Source organism: Nannobrachium achirus, assembly GCF_963921795.1.
Source record: "Nannobrachium achirus genome assembly, chromosome: 19".
Classification (NCBI taxonomy): Eukaryota; Metazoa; Chordata; class Actinopteri; order Myctophiformes; family Myctophidae; genus Nannobrachium; species Nannobrachium achirus.
The window spans coordinates 37763541-37786326 of record NC_137826.1 but is presented as its reverse complement, the minus strand read 5'-3'; the positions used below and the strand labels follow the sequence as shown (position 1 = coordinate 37786326).

The following is a 22786-nucleotide window of genomic DNA, read 5'->3' as shown; positions in this document are numbered from 1 at the left end:
CTGCTATTTTCGATGCGCACCACCGTCTTACGACTGAACATAGCATAACATGCTGGAGTTCCCTGAACTCCAGCATGGATCCGCTTACGACAATGCTACTGGTATTTCTACTTGAGTATTTTATTGTTTCGTTTCATCTGCCGTGCAGCGGCGCAACATTCATTTAAAAAAAAAGTAGCGAGCCTGTTTTGAAAATGTAACAGAGTAAAAGTACAGATACTTGTGTTAAAATGTAACGGATAAAAGTAAAAAGTACCCAGAAAAATAAATACTCAGTAAAGTACAAAGTACTGAAAAATGTACTTCGTTACAGTAACGATTCGTTACTGTAACGAAGTACAAATACTTCGTTACTAACGAAGTATTTGTACTTCGTTACTTCCCATCTCTGGGGGGGGGGGGGGGGGGTAATGACTATCAGCAGAATTGTAATTTGAACCCATTAAGACATGAGGCCGACACATTACTTCTAAATCAGTAGTTTTCAAACGTTTTATGCCAAGGACCCCCAAAATGTATTTGGCCACGGATTCTGCTCTACCAAGACACTGCGTTTCGACGTGTGGCGTCACGCGACGCGTTCTCCTAGCAACATCTCCTTATACGGTCATTGCCATTGTACGGGTTATGACGTCGGCCCGGCAACGCATGCTGTCTATGACGTTTGTCTCATGTGACATGAGAGCACGTTTCCCCGAAACGTTCGTAACAGAACGTCTGTTAAAAATAAAATATATGTCCAAAGACCCACTCGGAAAGTTCTTTGAACGACAGTATCACCCCTGAATTTCACAATCAGTACATCCCAACTATGTTTACTTCTATCGGTGGTTAAACATCGAATTTAGAGATAAAAAACATAAACAAACAAATCCTCTCAAACTGTTTTCTTTTTACACACACGTCGCCCAGATACAGTAAACACTGAAAATGTTGTGCATCCGATAAAGAGGGTTATATTATGTGCAAACAACACTTAACATCCCATTCCCCTGACTCGTCTCAGTGGAACCTTGGACCTACAGTAATGCAAACAAGGAGGTCTAGTGTACAGTATGCTTTCATGTTGTGTGTACGTGTATCTCCATGAGCGTATCTGTGCAATCACCCTGTGTGTGTGTGTGTGTGTGTGTGTGTGTGTGTGCGTGCGTGCGTGCGTGCGTACGTGCGTGCGTGCGTGTGCGCGCGTCCCAGACTGACTGTCTTTACAGTATGTGCCTGTGATCGCCATAGGACAAAAATATAAAAGAATTACATTAAACTAAAGTCTCAGAATACATGGTAATCTCATTAGTTGACTTCTTATATACAGTAGATTCAAACCACTGTATAGGGTTAGGGTGACCCTGACTGATAAGACTAATTCTTCTGAAGTATTTCTGGGGCCATAATGTTATCTCCTCTCACACTGAAGATATGAAACCAACTACAAACACAGCTCACAGTTACAACCAGCCAGAGATATCATTACAATTCCTAACTGTAATTTGCAATATGACAATATGTACAGTACCATGATAACAGTAATCTGATTTGTAACTGTAATCATAGATTCCAAAAACACATTAGTGACAAAGAAAGATTGAGAGAATCCAAGTACATGTTGGCAGGAGAAAAGCATTCCATCCATCTTCAACTGCTTATCAAAAGTCTAACATAATATAATAATAATAATACTACTAATATGTAATATAATAATATACTGTATATTTTGATACTGTTTGTTAATTGTAGCTAATCAAAACAACACTATACACAGCTGCAGCAATGTCTGAATCTCTAATGATATGATGTACAGTACAGTACATAAAGTAACAGTACAGTATTATATAATTATTATATTTATTGCTTTATTTTTTATTTACATTTCTGCTTACACATTTACATCTGATACAGTGTACTCTCTAAATGTTCCCAACCCTGGTTTATCAGTAATGTATATGTCTTTATCTTGCCACTTTCTAACATCTATCAATCAAACACAGTATTGGACTTTGGACGGACAGACGGACGGACGGAGGGATGTGTGGACATGTGTACCATGATGACCCTGATGAAACGTGTGTTGGTCTAACAATAAAGGAGTTTTGATATCTCTGGACATGCTGTATCAGCAGGGCTGATGGAAGGAGGCAGGTTTTTCTAGGCTCAATGTGTGATATTCACTATGACGATATGAATGTGTGAATGTGTGAATGTATCTATATGACGTTATGCCTTTTCACCTCTTCTTTTCTTTCTTTCTTTCTTTCTTTCTTTCTTTCTCTCAAATGTACTTGACTGACTAGTGTGTGTATTCACAAAGTGTAATGTGGGACTGTTTGCAATACTGCTCTTTGTTGAAGCTTCATAATGTCTGTTTTGCATGAAGCACTAGTTTGGTGGGTGATGGCTGATTTAAGCAGTCACACCTGGCCTGAGTAAAACTAATTTGACTCTGAGGCTGGCAGTGACAAAACACACCTGTTGTCCATCGAGCTAATCGATGCACACAGGATAAGTCAGCCATACATGTTCAGACTCAAGAAGAGCATTTGATATGAGAGGTTGTTTCATCTCTCCTCTCGCCTGTAGCTCATTATTTCTGTGTGGTGATAGCGACTTTTGAATTATGTACCCGTACACATATCAAGCAGCTGGAGAGGGCTTGAATGTATGCAGAACAAACAAAGACACTCGCACGACACACACACTGTCTATACTTCTTAAAAGTATAGACGTTCTAAACATTATTGGAGGTCCTCATGACCTTCTTCAGTCAAAAAGCTGTTTGCCAATACCACCCAACCACACCTGTACCCATTCCCACCAAAGTAAGTAATCAATAAAAGGAACAGTAGCTATTGTTCTGTCTAATTACATGGGACTGTAGCTTACCGGGTTGTTCTTGTCCACCTGGATACGGTAGCGCGTGATGAAGGACGGCTTGCCAGTCATGTCCACCAACAGAAGCAGACCGTTTGTTACCCAGAAAGCCACAAAGGGAACCAACATCGTCCCTGCGAACACAAACGGCGCACCATGTGTCATCGATACTGGAGGTACCAAAAACAATCTTTTGTTCCTTTATGCTGCATACATGGCTACTGGGGGTGCGCTGGGGCATACATGAAGTTGAACTAGTTCCATAACATCTCTTTTATATGATAAATGACAAAAATACGAATGTAATGGAGAAAAGTGTTAATCCTTCCAGACCCTATGAGTTTGACGTTGCCCTTATATTACATTCCAATTATCATTATATTGGACAGATATTCCTATAAACCAAGACTTCTTGTAGTTTTGTCCTGGGCACTGGGATACTTGTCATGGCTCTGAAAGGGAAAAGATATACAGTATTCAGACATTATTATTACAAATTTAGGAATCCATTCCTTCACTTCCCAGCTTGCCCAATCTATGAGTCGAGGTGTCCCTGAGCAATATACTGCTGATATTAATGAATAGTGTTCACTTGCTGGCCCGTACCGCTGGCCTAGCTCCAACATAGCCTCACGATCTTTACTGCATGTCTCTCCCCATCTCTCTCTCTCTCCCTGTTTCCTGTCCATCTCCACTATACTCATTACCTATAAATCAAGGCAGAAAAGCCCTAAAAATATTTACCCTACCAGTCAAAGGTTTGGACACAGCTTTCATTCAATGTGTGTGAGAAGCTGTGTCCAAACTTTGACTGGTAGGGTATATCTTATTATTAGTATTATTATTCCATAGGACCCACAACACAAAGAATGCAGTGAGCCAGCTGGTTTGTCTTTTAGATCAGCAGATCTTTGGTACAGATATGTCCTTGTAAAACAGGGTGTGTTAAGCGTTCATTTTATTACATATTTCCACCATTATGTAAAGTGGAAAGTATTGAGGTGTGCCGAGGTGCTGACCGGGCAGACCAGTGCATCGTCCACAGGATCAAAACATCACAGTTCTATTTCAGCTGTAGAGAGACCTGTGTTGTGTGTCTGTAGGACTAATATAAAAAGAATCTGCCTCCTGGTGGCGCTATAACAGGACAATGTGAAAAGGGTGGCATGTCTTCCTCTGCCTAGTGGCAATGTGCGTGCAAATAAGTTTCAAGGCAAGCGCAGGCTATGTTCAGGATTTGAGGCATTTCGTTCAAAACATAGCACTCCTGGAAACTTTGGCTAATCTTAGCCAATCAGGATGGAATATGACAAATCTGACCCATTTTGTTGGATGACTATTATAAGATACTGTGTACCGATTTGCATGGTGTTTGGACAAAATCTGTAGGAGTAATTGTTTGGCAAAAATCGGCCTCCTGGTGGCGCTACAACAGGCCCGTGTGAAACATTTGGGGTAGAGGTTCTGCTCTGGCATCCAGGGAGTATGTGTGCACAGTTTCAGGTCGATCAGGCTAGCTGTCCACAGACGGACATACAGACACACACGGACGGACAGACAGGGTACAAAACAAAGCCCCGGCCACGCCTTCGGCCTGTTGGAGACTGGAGACAACTATGTACAAACAAGTTTTTACTCTTTTCTTTTACTAGAAAACGGTATTGTTTCTTGCCCAATTAAAACAAGGAGGTGCCATATCCCTCCCAACTCGAGCAGAACTTGGTCCCCTGACAGAAATCCCCTGGTGCTCCCTTTATTCTAACTATCTCGATCTTACATTTCCCTTCTCTGTTTCTCCACACTGTCCTGCGCAGCTCAATGTAATTGAACTGTAATCAATCAACTTCCTCTTTCTGTTGGCTTTGTCGTGTTTCTTTCATGTAACACCAGGCTTGAAACAAAGCCTTGTTTGTCATTACGATCAGAGGGATTTGTGCTACTATTTTCAGCACAAAGCATTGTTCAGTGTACACTGAAGAAAGCTTAAGGAAACCACAAGAACCTAGAGTATAGTGTTCACAACTTGACCTCCTTCACAAAACTTTTTTACAACAAGGGTTCATATTTTAGATTGTAATTAGAGAAAAGAAAAGATGAGTGTTAAAATGTTTTCATTTACTGCTTTCTATCGTTTTAGCGATTTTATCGGTTTTGATTTCAGTGGTTGGGGGCATGCGTACAAGTTGCTAAATATGTCTTTTTAGACACAATAAACTGGTGATTTCTTTATTACCATTTACAGGAACACTACTAGCCCCCATAAGTCACATCTGCCCATGAAAGATTGCGGTGCATCTTGGGAATGGGCTTATTCGCCATTTGTACGCATGCCCCCACCCTCTGAAATCAAAATAATTAAAATCGCAAAAACGATAGAAAGCAGTAAATGAAAACATTTTAACACTAATCTTTTATTTTCTCTAATTACAATCTAAAATATGAACCCGTGTTGTAAAAAAAACAAAGTTGTCCTTTAATTATAACTATACAGACATAAAAAAAGCATTGTTTCTTACCCAAGAAAAACAAGGCGGCTTCATGTCCCTCATACATCACATACAGCTTGGTCCACTGGTCCTGCCAGAAATCTCCTGACGCCCCCCAGAACCTCTGTAGATGCCTAGAATCAGAAACCGAGATCAAGTTCAATACACAGCACACAAAACATACAATAACGCATTGTACATTTCTTCTGCACAGATGCACAAATGTCAACACTTTCCGTTAGTATAACAGAGCCACTCAAAGGTTTATGTAATACCAGTAAGACGCCTAAGGGAAAAAAGCAACCTCGCCCTAAAGAGCAAGGTCATGCCATGTCTTGGCCATCTGGCCAAAGGGATTTGGTTCCCCTGGCATCACAGGGAACTCCATCTATATGGTAATAAAAGGGATTTGGTTCCCCTGACATCACAGTGCAAAACTAAGCTCCAAACAGCCCAAAACAAACTAATCAGGGTCTTGCTTAACCTTCCCTATCAGACTCACCTCACTGCTACTCACCAGTTAAGAGTGGGGTGGCTCAGAGTAGATGACAGAGTACAGCAACTTGCAATGGGCCTGGTGTGCAAGATACACTACACCACTAAGATACCCATGTACCTGTCTAAATACTTAACTAAGCGTTAAGGATGTCTACAATTACATTCAACCCAGAGTCAAGTCAGTCAAAGGGACAGACTTGTTCTTCTGCTATACCACCAAAATGTGGAACGCCTTACCGAAGGCCTTAAAGGCGTGACAATGTGGATCCCTAGCATCTTTTAAAATCGCCCTGAAAAACCACGGCAGCCGTTCACAACTGGCAGTAGCGAGTTTAAGCTAGATGGTTTTCAATACGGCAACACCAGGCGGACTACGGCTGCTATGACGTAATCGCTGTAGCGATCAAAATGGTTAAGCAAAGCCTCGGCGGCGACGGGTTCCCACCCCTTTCACTGAACGCTTTGGTTCCCATGGCGACGCGTACACGCAGCAGACGGAGTAGGTGCTACGTGGGAAGGGACCTTCTGCCGTAGTAGAGGCGGCCGCGGCGACGGCAGGTTTATCTATCGAGCGCGGTGGATAGTTTTGTACTTTTTCTGTTTTTCATGTGTCTAGGAGGTTGAAAGTACTTCATTAGACTCCCTGGTGTGGTTTTTATAAGCAATTATGTATTCTCTTGGTATTTGTTTGTTTTCTCTTGGAGGCTGCCACCTTGTGGTCAAAAGTGTCAGTTAAAAAACACAGATATGATTACATCACAGAATCAACTCCTCCCCTAATTACCATTCACCCAACACTGTGGGGTGTGGCTAACTTCAGCTGGGTCACCACCCACCATGACATCCATGCATACTTAATGAACTGGGGGTGTGGCCACATAAAAACCCAATTTTAACTCTTTCTGTATACTTTTTTGGAAAAGATCTTCCTCCTAGTATAATCATAATACCTGATAATCATGTTTTAGAGGGGGGAAAAAACCATGGCACCACCTCTTTAAGCTTTTTTATCCATACTCATCTTGGTTTGATTCTTGACTCTTCCTCTAATTTGCGCCTCTCCCGTGTTTCATTCTTACATCAGTTGCTGCTGAATTTCCCTCCAGGGATCAATAAAGGTTTGTTATCTTATCTTATAATAGTATATTACGTCATCCCCTCTGCCTGTGCTTGTTGTTGCATCCTCGTGCCTGTGCACGTGACACACAACTTGTAGGTGGACCTGTTTTGCTCAGTTGTCCCGTAGTTCCGTTCTATTGTTCAAATGTAATGCTTGGATTGAGTGAGTATGATGGTTAACACACATAGTGTATTGCAATATTGTTGACAGCATCATAGTACGGGCTAAATACTCAGTACTCAGGATAGAACCTGCACACAGAACTACTTTTTTATTTAAATAAACAAAACATGAGACGTTTTGATCCCTGGTGGATCTTCATCATGTCAACGTGACCCTTAAACTATGTTCGCTTTTATCCCAGCACCCACTGTCGATGCACGTACAGTTAGCCCCTCATCACAAGTTAATGGTAATACTACCATGTCAGTGAGTTGCCAAATGCAGCCAAGAATAAGAGTCCAGATCCGATGACGACGGCAGCTTTCTTCACAGAGTCCCACAGTCCCCCTGGATTCTCCTGGCGTTGGGAGAAACACAACATGTGTCTGGGAAACTCTGATCATCTGACACACAATGCAGTAACACAGCATAGAAAAACACGCTGGGTCATGCTCCCATAGTGGATTTAAATAAATTACACACAGGCACGCACGCACGCACGCGCGCACACACACACACACACACACACACACACACACACACACACACACATTCTCTGTATTCTCTCTCCCTGCAGTACCCCTCACCTTCTCACGTTTCTCCCATGAGAACACTGAACAAACTATCTGCCTCTCTGCTGTTGCACTCTGCATGATCAATGCACTCCAAACTCTTCTAAACCTCTCAAGCGTTCCTTTGAATAATTCATTGTTCAGTTGTCTACAGCACATAGACCTAGCCGTTGGGTGGGTGGGTGGGTGGGGGGGGAAATGTGGCTCTTCTGGTTGAGCTTGTCAACCACCAGTAAGGCTCCCTAATCGGGAGATAAGCGACCGTAGGTCACTTATCTCCACAAATAGGGCAAAAATGTGTTTTGCCAAAATCTTCCTGATCCATGTTGATGACATGAGTGTAGACATACTGTGTAGTGATTTTCGTGATTTTAGGGCAAAATCTGTAGGAGCAGTGTCCAAAAATGTGTTTTTAAGCTCCAGGGACCTGGGGGTCCCTGGAGCTCCGGGGGTCCTTGGAGGTTGTAGTTTGGCAGCCAAGGAACGTGTGTGCAAAATCTGGCATGGATCGGGGCAACGGTTGCGGAGATATAAGCAGGGAAAAAGTGTGACGTGTGAGGTGTGACAGACAGACTGACAGACAGACTGACAGACAGACTGACGCTTTGTGCAGGGTTTGATAGTAAATGCGACCTACGGTCGCAATAACATGCCAGCAGGGACTCAATTCAATTTAATTCAAAATGAGAAAACATACGTTTACATTGCCAAAGCAAGTGTCACAAATAAAGTAAAATGTTTAAGCCAAGGTATGTATAGTGTTTTGTGTGTTCTAGTGCTGTGGTATTAAGAAAGAATTGCTGGTTTAGGCGGTTTTGTCTTTTTTGGAATACCATGATTTTTGTCTTGGCTAGATTTACTGTCAGGGCCCACATATGTGAGAATGTGTGCAGGAGGTCAAGGTGCTGTTGTAAGCCTTATTAGTCTCACTAACTATTAGTCCATACAAACCAGTTTTAAATATCCATTGGCAAGCCAGTTTTAAATGGCCATTGGGCCTAATTAAATGGTCTTTCTGTTAGCAGGTCATGGTCATGTTTGAAATGTACTGTATCACTAGTAAGGTTAGCCAACTACAGGTATATTGTGTCATTGTGTACTCTTTTGTAGTCTAGATCTACTTACTCTTTTATGCAAATGTGCTGACAAATGTTTTTACTACCTATTGTCTAATATTATATTCCATAAACTATGCTCTAATAAGTCTCTATATATCATGCAACATCCAGAGGCACAACAAAGCAATGGATAAATCTTGTTTTCTGTATGCCTGTGTTTGTGTGCTGCTACTTGCATAGCAACTACCACATTCTTTGTGGCTTTGTAATACTGCATCCTATTAATTAAGGTTTTTTATGAGTGAAGAGCAGCTATGTTATCTTACCTGTCTGTCATTGCTGACAGGAACTGCACCATTCATTTCTGTAAAAAAAAAGAAGACAATTTCAATTTCAAACAGGCTATGGTTCGTTTTATGAAAAAAAATTCACGTTTGATTAATTTCTTACCATAATATATTATTAAAGGCATAATGTTCCCTAGGGGCAATGTTTTGCAGATCTAAAATCGTATTGAAAATCATCCCTATGTGTTCCCACCGTCCTAGTATGTTCCTAGGGTGGTCTACTACGCCTGGTCTTCAACCTCCCAAAATGTTCACGTCTCCCCCCTGTCCCATTCCCTTCAATGGCTTGAGGGAACCGAAGGGCACCACAAAACACGGGTGTTGGCATACAAGGCAACCAAAGGCATGCATGATGCCACCATACCTTCAAGGCATGTTCCAACCCTACAACCCTTCCCGCTCACTTAAATCAGCTATAACACAGGAATGCTGTCTGAGCCACCCCTAAAGCACCGTGGGAAACGTCCGTCCGTCCGTCCGTCCGTCCGTCCGTCCGTCCGTCCGTCCGTCCGTCCGTCCGTCCGTGCAATGGGGCAGTGGTTCAGGGGTAGAGAAACCGTCATTAGAACATAAAGGGTTCCCAGTTCGATCCCGGACTCACCCAGAGTTCATGTCGAAGAGTCCTTGAGCAAGACTCTGAACCCATAGTTGCTCCCGATGAGCAGGTTGGTGCCTTGCTAGCCTTACATTAAGAAGCACAAATGCGAAATATAGCACAGACTTCTGCGGAAGCCTTGTTTAATGTATTTGTCCGTATTTTTAAATAAAATTAGTTTTACTAAGTGTGTGTCGATTCCAAATCGAGCATCACTGGTTTGGTTAAACATGGCCGCACTTATCATGTGACGTTCATCCATTCCCCCATTCGCTCATACAAGGACATGACGTGTATACGGAAGAATGCACAATATGCTTCCCAGCCACCAACGGGCGCTGTTGCAGCTAACATTGTAGCAAACGAGGAAAAGCAGTACACTTGGTAAAAACTAATTTTATTTAAAAATACGGACTAATCTATCTATAAATGCGAGAAGTCTCTGTCTGTCTGTCTGTCTGTCTGTCTGTAATCCGCGTATCTCGAGAACCGTTCGTCCCACCGGCTTCAGGCACGCGCGTTCCCCGCCGTGGCGCGGAGTGCAGTGCCGGGCCCCGACCCGCGGTTTTCCTGAACCGGCGCGAAACGTTCGGAATCTCCTTATGCGGGGCTGATTGTTGACACCAGGCTGTTCCGGAGGAAATCGGCGCAAGCGCTGACTCATTGTGACATCACTTCATAAAAGGCTCTGACATCACGTACGCCACATGAGTCAACAAAAAATCTCTATGAGTGTGTATGTATGTATGTAATCCGCGTATCTCGAGAACCGTTCGTCCCACCGGCACGTGCGTTCTCCATATATGGGCATAAAATGAATGCCCGTATGCGGAGCTGATGTCTGACATCAGAGTTTTCCGCAACCGGTACTGTGTGTGCAGAGATCTTCATACCAGTATATGGGCATAAGTGGACAAAGACAAACAGATGGTCAAAACGGGTCCTATGACAACAGGTATATTGGGGTTTGCATTAAAGGGTGGGAAATTCATGGGGACAGATACAGAGATCTCCATAATGGGCATAAAGGGACACAGACAAACAGATACAGAGATCTCCATATATGGGCATGAAATGGATGCAGACAGACAGATACAGATTGTGCATAAATTTATATCTGCAAATACTGTACGATATAATCCAAACCTCAGGTCAGTCGAAGACTCGAAGTGCAGACAGCCATGTCAGTCTTTAGGTCTTTAAGTTTATTTGTATTTATAAGCTACTTTATTGGTCACAGAATGCACACAGTTTTACAGTTTACAGTTTAGGCATTTAGCAGACGCTTTTAATCCAAAGCGACTTACAATAAGCAGATAAAATATCACAATAATAAACAAGATTAAATGTCAGTACATCAACAGCAATATAACAAATGCAAATGAATATCTACCTAGAAAAACAATATAATCTGTAAAGAAAAATAAAATAATAAAAAAGGTTTAAAAGAAAAATACCTAAAAAAACAATACCTATGTTTGCTTGCGTGCGCGCGCGCGCGCGCGCACGCAAGCATAGGTGTCTGCTAACATTGAGAGATTTGAGACTATCTTTAAAGTATTCCGTTTTTCTTTTTCTTTTAAAGTTAGGTGCAAGAGATTTTATTTTTGTTAAAGTAATTGTTACATACTATATATTTTGTTAATAATCATACAGAGTTGTTTGTTCACAAACCCCTCTGTCTAGCTCTTTAGTAAACAGAAAATGCATTTTGGCAATTTGGGATACTCATTCTTCCAATCAGGAGAGAGAACTCATACGAGATACAGGACTAACAATAAGAAATGGAAGTGATGATACAAAGAAATAAGCAGACAAAATTGGAACTGGAACTCTATAAAATTTAAGCTGATAAATGGGTAGCCTCTCCTGAAAAGACCGAACAAAGACTCTGCAATGCAATCAGAATATAGAGCTCTGACGTTTTAACAAAAAAACTTTTGTTTTAACCACAAAATATCCCTTATACCACCTTTGTGCCTATGGGTTGCCTCCAAGTGATGCTGCAGCAGCTTTGATGGCATCATAGTTTTATTTGACAGCGCTATCAATGATTAACAACTATCTATAGTATGTGGCATAGCTGATATTGAATATCAGCACCATCAACAAGAACAGTAACAATAACAACAACAATCAGGGTTCCCACACATTTTTACCAATGAATTTCCAAAACTTTTCCAGAATATTTAACCCAATTTCCAGGACTAAAGGTATATATCAATAATTCAGCGCAATGAGTCGCTTACTCCTATGTGCAATGCCCAAAGACGGACCCCCGGACCCTGGGGGACCCCCAGATGTAAAAAATGACCAAATGTGCTCACAAGTCACACGTCACACTTTTTCCCTGCTTATATCTCCGCATTTTACACACACACTCCTTGCCTGCCAAACTACAACCTCCAAGGACCACCGGAGCCCCAGGGACCCCCAGGTCCCTGGGGGACCCCCAGATGTAAAAAATGACCAAATGTGCAAAAATGACCACCCCAACGGGGCTGCTCACGGGGAATTCCCGGGGACCACCGACTCCTGGTGCTCCAGAACGGATGCAAAAGTGGTGGCGCCCCCAGTGGAGGACCCCCTGCCACTGCAGCGCACATAAAATGCCGTAACTCGGGCTAGGAGCGTCCGGGAGAGCCGGGGCCGGTACCTATTTGTCCGCCAAGGCAACGCGGAGACCCCACCCCTCATTTCTCACATGGCCCTATTCTAGCGCCACCTTCAGGCCGATTTTTAAAACACATTTTTGGACACTGCTCCTACAGTTTTTGCCCTAAAATCACGAATATCACTACACAGCATGTCTACACTCATGTCATCAACATGGATCAGGAAGATTTTGGAAAAACAGATTTTAGCCCTATTTGTGGAGATAAGCCACCTACGGTCGCTTATCTCCCGATTAGGGAGTCTTGCTGGTAGTAAAAATTAAGTATGCACGCTGCGAACTGACCGTGGTGTGCATAAGGATTGTGCAAGATGGACATGCATTGCACATGCCCACGTCAAAAGGTAAGAAAATCGTGGCAGGGAACCCTCAAAGTCGATTTATGGTGGCAGTAAATGAGCTTAAGGCCTCTATCAAAGCAAACCTGAGGTTCCATAACACCTCAGCACCGCAGGCTGACCAACTTCATTCCATGCCCCATTGACGAAGACATTTGTTCAAAAGTATTCCAGGCTAAGTACTGAGTGCATAAATTAACATAACCTTTCAGAAGTTTGACATTTCTGTATCATAAATCCTTGGTTGCCTGTAGTATTCTAATATTTTGAGATATGATCTTCATGAGCTGTATGCCATAAAATTAAGGTTTTGAATATTTCACTAGATGCACAATGAATCTAGAATATTTGAAAGTTTAAAAATAGTAAATATTACAGAAGAAAATTTACACAATATATATATATTTTTAGATGGATCCGTATTGGCTCTGATGCAGCCTGACGGTAAGTCCTGAGTTCGATTCCAGAGATCGGCAGTCAATTGCAGATCCATCAAATGCACTGTTTACATAACATATTAAAAATACCCGACTTCAATTGACGATTTCCTGCAACTGTTATTAAAAGTGTCATCAAATAATAACGCAGTACAAATCTGCCTGTGATAGTTCGCAACTTCGCATCATATTCAATAGTTCATTCAAACATCATATTCAATAGTTCACTCAAACAACATCATATTCAAGGCTTACATGTCATTCTGAAGATACAACAACATATTATGTAAGAAATGTTATGTAATACATATAAAATTTGTTATTTTTACCTGTACTCCTCTGACGCAAAGGCTGTTGCTGTCATTGATGCAGACACACAAACTGACAATCAACCATGTACAAATGGCTTTAAAACTTTGACGTAGACAATTCTTTATGCTCCAGGTAGTTGTGCAGATCACTTTTCCCTGGGGGAGGTAATTATTACTTACATTCCCCACAGCCTCTTACTTTCCCCAAGGCCTCCCCCACGCTGAATTTTCAGGGCTATTTTAAAGGGAGCCAGTGAACTAAATATTTGTCAATCACTTGGACCATAACAAATAGTTAACAGGAACATGGTCGTAAGTTTTTTGGTGTTATAATTGTATCACATGGCACACGAACACAGAATACACCTGTATATAGGCTGTATGCTGTCCCTTTCATCAAATAACAACTACTATTTTACCTTTCTAGGCTTATTTACTTTTTATTCAACTTCAAATGTATTCTCATATCATGTGACATGTTTACTGGTAAGAAATAATTAAAGAGTGAGTGAAATTATTATTGGTCTTGAGGGATACTGTGATAAAGGGCTTGGCTTGGCATGATGGGGTTAGAGCTCCTTTTCAAACCGCAGGAAATCTTTTTGCATTAAGGAAATTCAGATTCAGATTCAGATTACTTTATTAACCATTGTGTAATACACATAGGAATTTGCTTTGGCATACTAAATGTTTTGCATTCAAATCAATTTTTTCCACATAACAAACAAAAACAAAAACAAACAAACACAAAAACGACACCGACAGAACGTAACACACGTAGTCACCACAGCAGCCATGGGCATCTTGGATAGTCCAAATAGTCCAAATACAGAAAGGTATTTCAAGAATTAATCAGAATGTAAGAAATTAGGTCTAGATTCACCAAATGTTTCAACAATGAACCTACCTTGGGAAACTTGAAAAACAAGCCAGAAGGCTTAAAAACCAGGTAAATGCCATAACCTAATCCGCCCAAAAAACCTATTAGTCGGAGGCCTTAGGGAGATAGAATGGTAGTTTTGTGCTAATCGGTCTAAATTAGACTGACTAGCATGAAATATCCCTAAGGCCTCCGGCTATATCTCGATTTAACAACCAACTGGGCTGCAGTCAGAAACTATTCTATAACTAATAACATCAACATTATTTCGGACAACACTCTTATTACAGACAAGCTTTATGTGGCTAATCACTTTAAAGTATCGAAGTAAAAGTACTCGTTAAGAATTGAAAAGTACTCATTATGAAGTAAAACTATATTTGATTAAAAGTACTCAAAATACCAAAGAGTAAAAGTATTGTTAAAGTATCAAAAGTAAAAGTACTCATTAAGAATTGAACAGTACTCATTATGAAGCAAAACATATTTGAGTAAAAGTACTCAAAATACCAAAGAGTAATAGTATTGTTAAAGTATCAAAAGTAATCATTAGGAAGTAAGGGTGCCCTCACACCAAAATACCTATGAGAGTGGAATCCGCGTTCCGCCAATGTATTTCAATGAGAGTGATGCGGTTTCATGCCAGCAGAGGATTTCTGCAAAAAACGCTCCCTTCTCATTAAAATGCATTGGCATAGGTATTTTGGTGTGAGGGCACCCTAAAAGTATATTTGAGTAAATGTACTCAAAATACCAAAGAGTAAAACATTATCATTAAAGTATCGATTTGAAAAGTACTCATTATGAAGTACAAAAATATTTGAGTAAAAGTACTCAAAATACCAAAGAGTAAAAGTATTGTTAAAGTGCCGAAAGTACTCATTATGAAGTAAAAACATATTTGAGTAAAAGTACTCAAAATACAAAAGAGTAAAAGTACTCAAAATACCAAAGAGTGAAAAGTATTGTTAAAGTATCTAAAGTAAAACTACTCGCCTCTACTCAAGTAATCAAGTCAATTGACATCACCCACAATGAGTGTGTACGGTATGTGTGTCTGTCTGTGTGTGTGTGTGTGTGTGTGTGTGTGTGTGCGTGTGTGCCACACACGTGCATGTGCGTGTGTGTGTGTGTGTGTGTGTGTGTGTGTGTGTGTGTGTGTGTGTGTGTGTGTGTGTGTGTGTGTGTGTGTGTGTGTGTGTGTGTGTGTGTGTGTGTGACGTGTGCGTGTGCGTGCGTGTGGGTATGCATGTGTATGTGTGCATACATGTGTGCGTCCATGTGTTCCCTGGACCACACTTTGAGAACCAGATAAATAGCCGATCTACAAGCTCACAAAGTTACACAGTGCAACTTATTGTGATCTTGTAAATGTGAGACCACTGACTCAGCACTGTAATTAAAGTTAATAAGGAGCACCTTTGCTTGTGAGCTGTAGAACTAACTGTTTGTTCAAGCTATGGGCCATATCCATTGGTTTGAATAGGGAGCGCAAATGACGAACTGATCGCTTTAGCGGAAACACGAAAAGTCAAAAGCACATAGTCTCTGTCCCGTGAGTGGCTGGAGACATTACTCTATAACTGTAACAATTTTGGTGTTAAAACGATCAATAATTAGCGCATGAGAGCGATTTAGAAACGTTTGGGGGGAAATAAAAAAAATTCTAAGAACCAGAAGAGTTATAATGGAAGGGAATGGGACCATCTGAGCCCGGCACTCCGAGGGCCATAGATGAAATTCTGTAAGTCTCTGTTTTATTTTAGTGGCACTGTACGAAACACGACGAGCGTGGCTACAAACGTGCCAAAAAACATGCATAAATGTTGAATATTTTGGCTGTGAGGACAATATATTCACAGAAAATCTGGGAACAAGAAAAAATCTCCTCCACTCTAGCCACACTCTAGGACTGGTTTTCCCGCCAAAAATACCCCCAAAATACCCCAAACCACTCTACCTTTGAGCTGCGATTGTGAATAAACTGTACAACATTTTCGAATACCGTTTGAACCAGGGAGAAGTCCAAAAGCGTGTGAGCGTTTTTCAACTTTAAATCATTTTCCTACGTATGAGGCTATAAAGTTTAGTGAAAAAGTGAAAATGTGAAAGTCAGATCCCATTCATTCTCTATAGGATGAAAGATTTATGAATAAAGTTAAATATTTCAAACAGTATAAACTTTAAAAAAAATTCTAAAACAACAATGAAACTTCAAACCTCGCTGAACATTTCAAAGTTGGAACGAGGTTTTTATGTGAAAGTATGAAAGAGCTATATAATAAGAGCACAAAGAATTTGCACCAGAAAAGTGGGCACTTTTCTACATAGACTCCCATTATAAGGAGGAAAATTTACAGTTTAAAAGTTAAATATTTCAAAAAATATGAAATATTTTAAAAAGAAAGCACACATCACTGTAGAAAGCTGAACATGTTGAAGTTGGAACGAAGTTTCTAGCACAAAGTGTGTTGAAGTAGTAGGAGGACAAAAAAGGTGGAGAACCTTGGAAGTTAGAAACTATAATAAACATAAATTGGGGCATAACAAGGTCTTCAGCGAGCCCAAAAATATAAACTGGGGTACAACAATAAATATAAACTGGGGTACAACAAGGTGGACTCGCCTTACAGGCGAGCCCACAATAATGTAACAATAATTGTAACTTTGTAAATAACTGTATACAGCTGTGCTTCTACTGGACAACTGAATTTCCCCCTTGGGATAATAAAGGTATCTATCTATCTATCTATAATGACAATATCTAAAGTGTGCTCGAGCCCACAAATATAAATAAATACCACATCACTCTCACCCATGGCTATAATCCAGGTATAATCGGCACAATCTGTTTCCCACTTTTCAGAATTTCCCAAATTATTTATGACTAGCCCTTACCCGTTCAAAGATATGAGCTCCAAAATGATGTGCAGTGTGTGGGTTATGGGATGTGCACTGTGCACACAGTATATGAGGGATGGAAAGTAACTTTAACTGGTGCTTGCATGATGTAGGAGCATCAATGTAAGAAACCCGTTTTGTTTAATGGCTACAGAGATACTGTTCCCCCCCCCCCCCCCCAGCCCGCCCGCCCACCCTCCTGCCTGCACACACACACACACACACACACACACATACACACACACACACACACACACACACACACACACACACACAGAGCTGGTTAAACATTTTGCCTCAAGCTAGATGCAGAATAGATGTGCCTCATGCTAGATGCAGAATAGATAATAGATACACCATAAAAATGCTAATATACAGCATACGATTTGTGAAAGTGACAAACGGGCTTCACAGTTATGTCAGGTGTGTTCATATGCTAATGGTGATGCGATTTCAGATCAATTGCTCCAGCCACTGAGGAGAAACGCTGAGACAGACAGACACTCACTCACTCACTCCCCTTTTAGATGAAAACAGGCTTCACTGTAAACTGCTAAGAGCCGTTTAGTTTTCATTTTTTATGTGGTCTTTATATGAAAACGCAATTTGTCCCTAAACGCGGTAATTTGCATGCCAGGTCGCTAGGTGGCGCATGTCGCCATGACCGCTCTGGTTCTACTTCCTAGCAGCCAGCAAAGAAGTCCTCCTCAGTCAGTCAACACAGGTCCGTGAAATGAGCAGAAAGAACGTTTCCGGTCTGGGCGCTAGCAGAAATAAGCCAGGCTCCAGCCTTCAAAATAAAAGTGCAGTAAATAATGTATATTTAAAAGACACAAATGTATTTGAAAGATGAGTATATGATGTATGTCTCTATACTAGTGTACTTCTAAATGTCCTAACACATTTTCCAGGTTCTTTCAGATTGAAATTCGTGGAATGCAAGCTATTAAAGGCCATTTAACAAAATTAATTCCATTCCAATTCAATTCGTTCTACTGTAATCCCATAAAAGAGCTATCATAGGCTAGAGCAGGGGTTTATCTGTTTATTTTGACAGGACAGATGCAAAGTATGGTAGGCTACTATATTAATGTAATTAATGAAAATATACCTGTAACAACTCACCATAAAAGTGCTATATAAAAATACTCTATTGCAAGTAAAAGTCACAGAATTCAAAATATACTTGAGTAAAAGTACAAAAGTATTGGCATTAAAATGTACTTAAAGTATCAAAAGTAAAAGTAGGACTACTCATTGTGCAGAATTCCCATTTCAAGTTTTCAAATGTTTAAATATCTTTTGAAAATAGCAGATCTACAAGCTCACAATGCGTTGCATCACAACGCAGACGTCTATTTGTGTCGGCACTTTGGACACATGCACGCGGGGAGATCTGCTCTGCCACACTGCACTCTCCGCTAAGCGGGAGAGGCGTAAAATCAATTTCTGTTGACATTTTCGGACATTTTCGGACATTTTCAGACTCTAGTTGGCGCTGGAGCGCAGACGGCTCCTTGTGTCGCCACTTTGGAGATATGCACGCGTGCGGGGAAACCTCCTCTATCACACCACACTCTCAGCTAAGCGGGGGAGGCGTCCCCTCAATTTCTGTTGGCTTTCCAGTGCAGCCACCCGCTCAAAAAAGTGTCATTTTCGCACATTTTCAGACTCTAGTTGGCGCTGGAGAGTAGACAGCTCTTTGTGTCGCCACTTTGGAGACATGCACGCGTGCGGGGAAACCTCCTCTATCACGCCACACTCTCCGCTAAGCGGGGGAGGCGTCCCCTCAATTTCTGTTGGCTTTCCAGTGCAGCCACCCGCTCAAAAAAGTGACATTTTCGGACATTTTCAGACTCTAGTTAGCGCTGGAGAGCAGACGGCTCTTTGTGTCGCCACTTTGGAGAGATGCACGCGTGCGGGGAAACCTCCTCTATCACACCACACTCTCCGCTAAGCGGGGGAGGCGTCCCCTCAATTTCTGTTGGCTTTCCAGTGCAGCTATCCGCTCAAGAAAGTGGCATTTTCAGACATTTTCAGACTCTCGTTGGCGCTGGAGAGCAGACGGCTCTTTGTGTCGCCACTTTGGAGACATGCACGCGTGCGGGGAAACCTCCTCTATCACGCCACACTCTCCGCTAAGCGGGGGAGGCGTCCCCTCAATTTCTGTTGGCTTTCCAGTGCAGCCACCCGCTCAAAAAAGTGTCATTTTCGCACATTTTCAGACTCTAGTTGGCGCTGGAGAGTAGACGGCTCTTTGTGTCGCCACTTTGGAGACATGCACGCGTGCGGGGAAACCTCCTCTATCACGCCACACTCTCCGCTAAGCGGGGGAGGCGTCCCCCCAATTTCTGTTGGCTTTCCAGTGCAGCCACCCGCTCAAAAAAGTGACATTTTCGGACATTTTCAGACTCTAGTTGGTGCTTATACGGCTTAGCAGAGAATAAACAAATACAGACGATTTAAAGTTTTAAAAAAATACTCTTTTATTACTCATTGTTAATAACAGTGTACACTTTCACTGGAAATGAAAACATAACATTTGGACTGAAAGGTTACTTTAATAGTTTAGTAATCACAGTTTTGATCAATTTACTGTGTGTGTGTGTGTGTGTGTGTGTGTGTGTGTGTGTGTGTGTGTGTGTGTGTGTGTGTGTGTGTGTGTGTGTCTGTGTGTCTGTGTGTCTGTGTGTGCACGTGCGCGCTAATAATGGCAAACATTATTCAAACACAAATCACACAAAACTGTTCAATTAAAGGTGCAACATGCAATGTACCAGTGCAAACACACTCAAATGTAAAAAGCAATAAATATATGAAGTACGACATGCTTTGCACCAAACTGAAAATACACTCAAATGTAAAAAGGCATAATAAATATATAAATGAAGTACAACATGCTTTGTACCAAAGTGCAAACAGCTGGGAGTAGGGTTAACATGTGCAAATGGTAAAGTGAGTATTTATTGATGTCAGGAAATTGAAAGGAAAATCTTATCCTGTTTCATGTGTTTGTCCTATCTTGGATTACTTCTCAGGAGTTTGGACCTTGTCTGTATTCTTTTATTCTCTGCTAAGCCGGAGAGCTGTATGAAAAAGCGTGGCGGGCCGTCCAGTGCAGCCAGATGTCAGAAAATGTCGAGTGTTTTCTTAAATCATGATCAAATGGGCAGTACAATAGAAAGTGGGTCTCATCCTCCACTAGCCACATAGTCTTTGATTTAATTCTGTTCCAGTTTACCGTCCTGATTCAATACGAAGTGGCAATATTCCCAAGCAAAACAGTGCACACATGCAGAGATCACTGGCTCATAGATAGACCACCCACAACACATTTTTCACATTTATACACATTTTAATAGGAGTGGCCCTCCTATTAAAATATCCCACCTGAAAATCCTACTTGCCATTCTGTCATCTGGCAGATAAGGTTTTCTGTTCAACAGGCTTATCATATTAATCTTCCACCTAACTTCACACTGTATCCATCCCATGTCACCATTAAAGCAGATATAGGAGCACATTTGTAAACTCAAAGAAAATATCTGATATCCCTCTCATGCACACTTACACCTTTGTTAAGTTACCTGAATCCCAAACTCCAGAGGAGTATTCCAAGATAGGACAAACAAACACATGAAACATTTTTTGCAAGTCGTTTTAATTTCCATCAATAAATACTCACTTTCTCATTCCCACATATTATCCCTACTCCCAGCTGTTTGCCTTTGCCAAGTAAAAACGTCACTTTTTGAGCGGGTGGCTGCACTGGAAAGCCAACAGAAATTGAGGGGACGCCTCCCCCGCTTAGCGGAGAGTGTGGCGTGATAGAGGAGGTTTCCCCGCACGCGTGCATGTCTCCAAAGTGGCGACACAAAGAGCCGTCTACTCTCCAGCGCCAACTAGAGTCTGAAAATGTCCGAAAATGTCACTTTTTTGAGCGGGTGGCTGCACTGCAAAGCCAACAGAAATTGAGGGGACGCCTCCCCCGCTTAGCGGAGAGTGTGGCGTGATAGAGGAGGTTTCCCCGCACGCGTGCATGTCTCCAAAGTGGCGACACAAAGAGCCGTCTACTCTCCAGCGCCAACTAGAGTATGAAAATGTCCGAAAATTACACTTTTTTGAGCGGGTGGCTGCACTGGAAAGCCAACAGAAATTGAGGGGACGCCTCCCCCGCTTAGCGGAGAGTGTGGCGTGATAGAGGAGGTTTCCCCGCACGCGTGCATGTCTCCAAAGTGGCGACACAAAGAGCCGTCTGCTGTCCAGAGTCAAATTTGTAAAGGCTATGCACTCCAGTGACCAGCATTTATCCATTTATCATGTTTTTATGTTATTAAAACCTTTCTTTTTTACCCAGAAACCTACCATTTCACATAGGCAGTCAACACAACGCACCGTCACACAGCACAGTGACAGGCAGACTGGCTGGCTGGCTGGCTAACTAAAGATGCTTAAAAAGTTTGTTCCAGACGGTCGGAACAGACACATGTAGCATACACATCCCGGGACTATATTTATTCCTTATGATACGATACAGAAAAAGGCGTTCACTTCACGTTTCGTTTCAACACAGAGGACTGGAGTCAATGCCTTTACTGCAGCTTATGGAGGGGATGATGATGAGATGTTGGATCGTGTCATGATAAACATTATAGGCTACTGTCGCTATTTTCAGCGTCGGCTATTTTTGCAGTTGTCTGCTATTTTCACAACGCACCGCGACGCGTTGTGAGCTTGTAGGTCGGCTATTTTCACAACGCACCGCGACGCGTTGTGAGCTTGTAGATCGGCTATTATCACAACGCACCGCGACACGCTGTGAGCTTGTAGGTCGGCTATTTTCACAACGCACCGCGACGCGTTGTGAGCTTGTAGATCGGCTATTATCACAACGCACCGCGACGCGCTGTGAGCTTGTAGATCGGCTATTTTCACAACGCACCGCGACACGTTGTTGTGAGCTTGTAGATCGGCTATTTTCAAATAGCTACGGTATAAATTAGGGCTAACGTTAGCAAATAAATGTACTTAATAGTTACTTTACAGTTTACACCACTGAATGTTTAAAAAGCAATTAAATTGCTCTTCATTAAGGTACAGTAGCCTATGAGTATGAGCTCAAAGCTATTTATCATAGTGGCATAAAATGAAGGGGGGAAAAAGACGATATATTCGTCAATCGCCGATTATTTGTATGACAATTATCATCTGGAGAAATTCCTAATCGTGACAGCCCTAGGACGTCCCACATCTTATCATTTTCAGTGGTTTGCTGCGTTTACGGTATTTAGATGAAAGCGGGAGATACAAAGCGTTTTTACCTTTTCCACTTTCAAAGGGGGTTTCACTTTGTTACGGTTTCACCCCCCGAAGACGCCATTTTCGTCTAAATGAACCCCCACAAACGACTATAAATCATTACGTTTACAGTGAAGCCTGTTTTCGTCTAATAGGGGCCTCAGACATTCGCAAAATGATAGTATAGATTGAGAGGCACTGTGATGCTCATTTGAAGTGGACCGTTTAAGATTAGGCTATTTTA

General features: G+C 41.8%; 1 protein-coding gene across 1 annotated transcript in view; it reads right to left on the bottom strand.

The window, feature by feature from the left end:
- The window catches only part of faxdc2 (fatty acid hydroxylase domain containing 2), a 35264-nt gene that overhangs the window by 11308 nt on the left and 1170 nt on the right, over positions 1–22786 (bottom strand). Inside the window, exons 2-5 of the mRNA XM_080749847.1 lie at positions 9088–9125; positions 7392–7489; positions 5382–5485; positions 2878–2999 (exon numbers count right to left, since the gene is read on the bottom strand). Of these exons, the coding sequence (XP_080605973.1) occupies positions 2878–2999; positions 5382–5485; positions 7392–7489; positions 9088–9125 (362 nt within the window). The remainder of the gene's footprint in view (positions 1–2877; positions 3000–5381; positions 5486–7391; positions 7490–9087; positions 9126–22786) is intronic.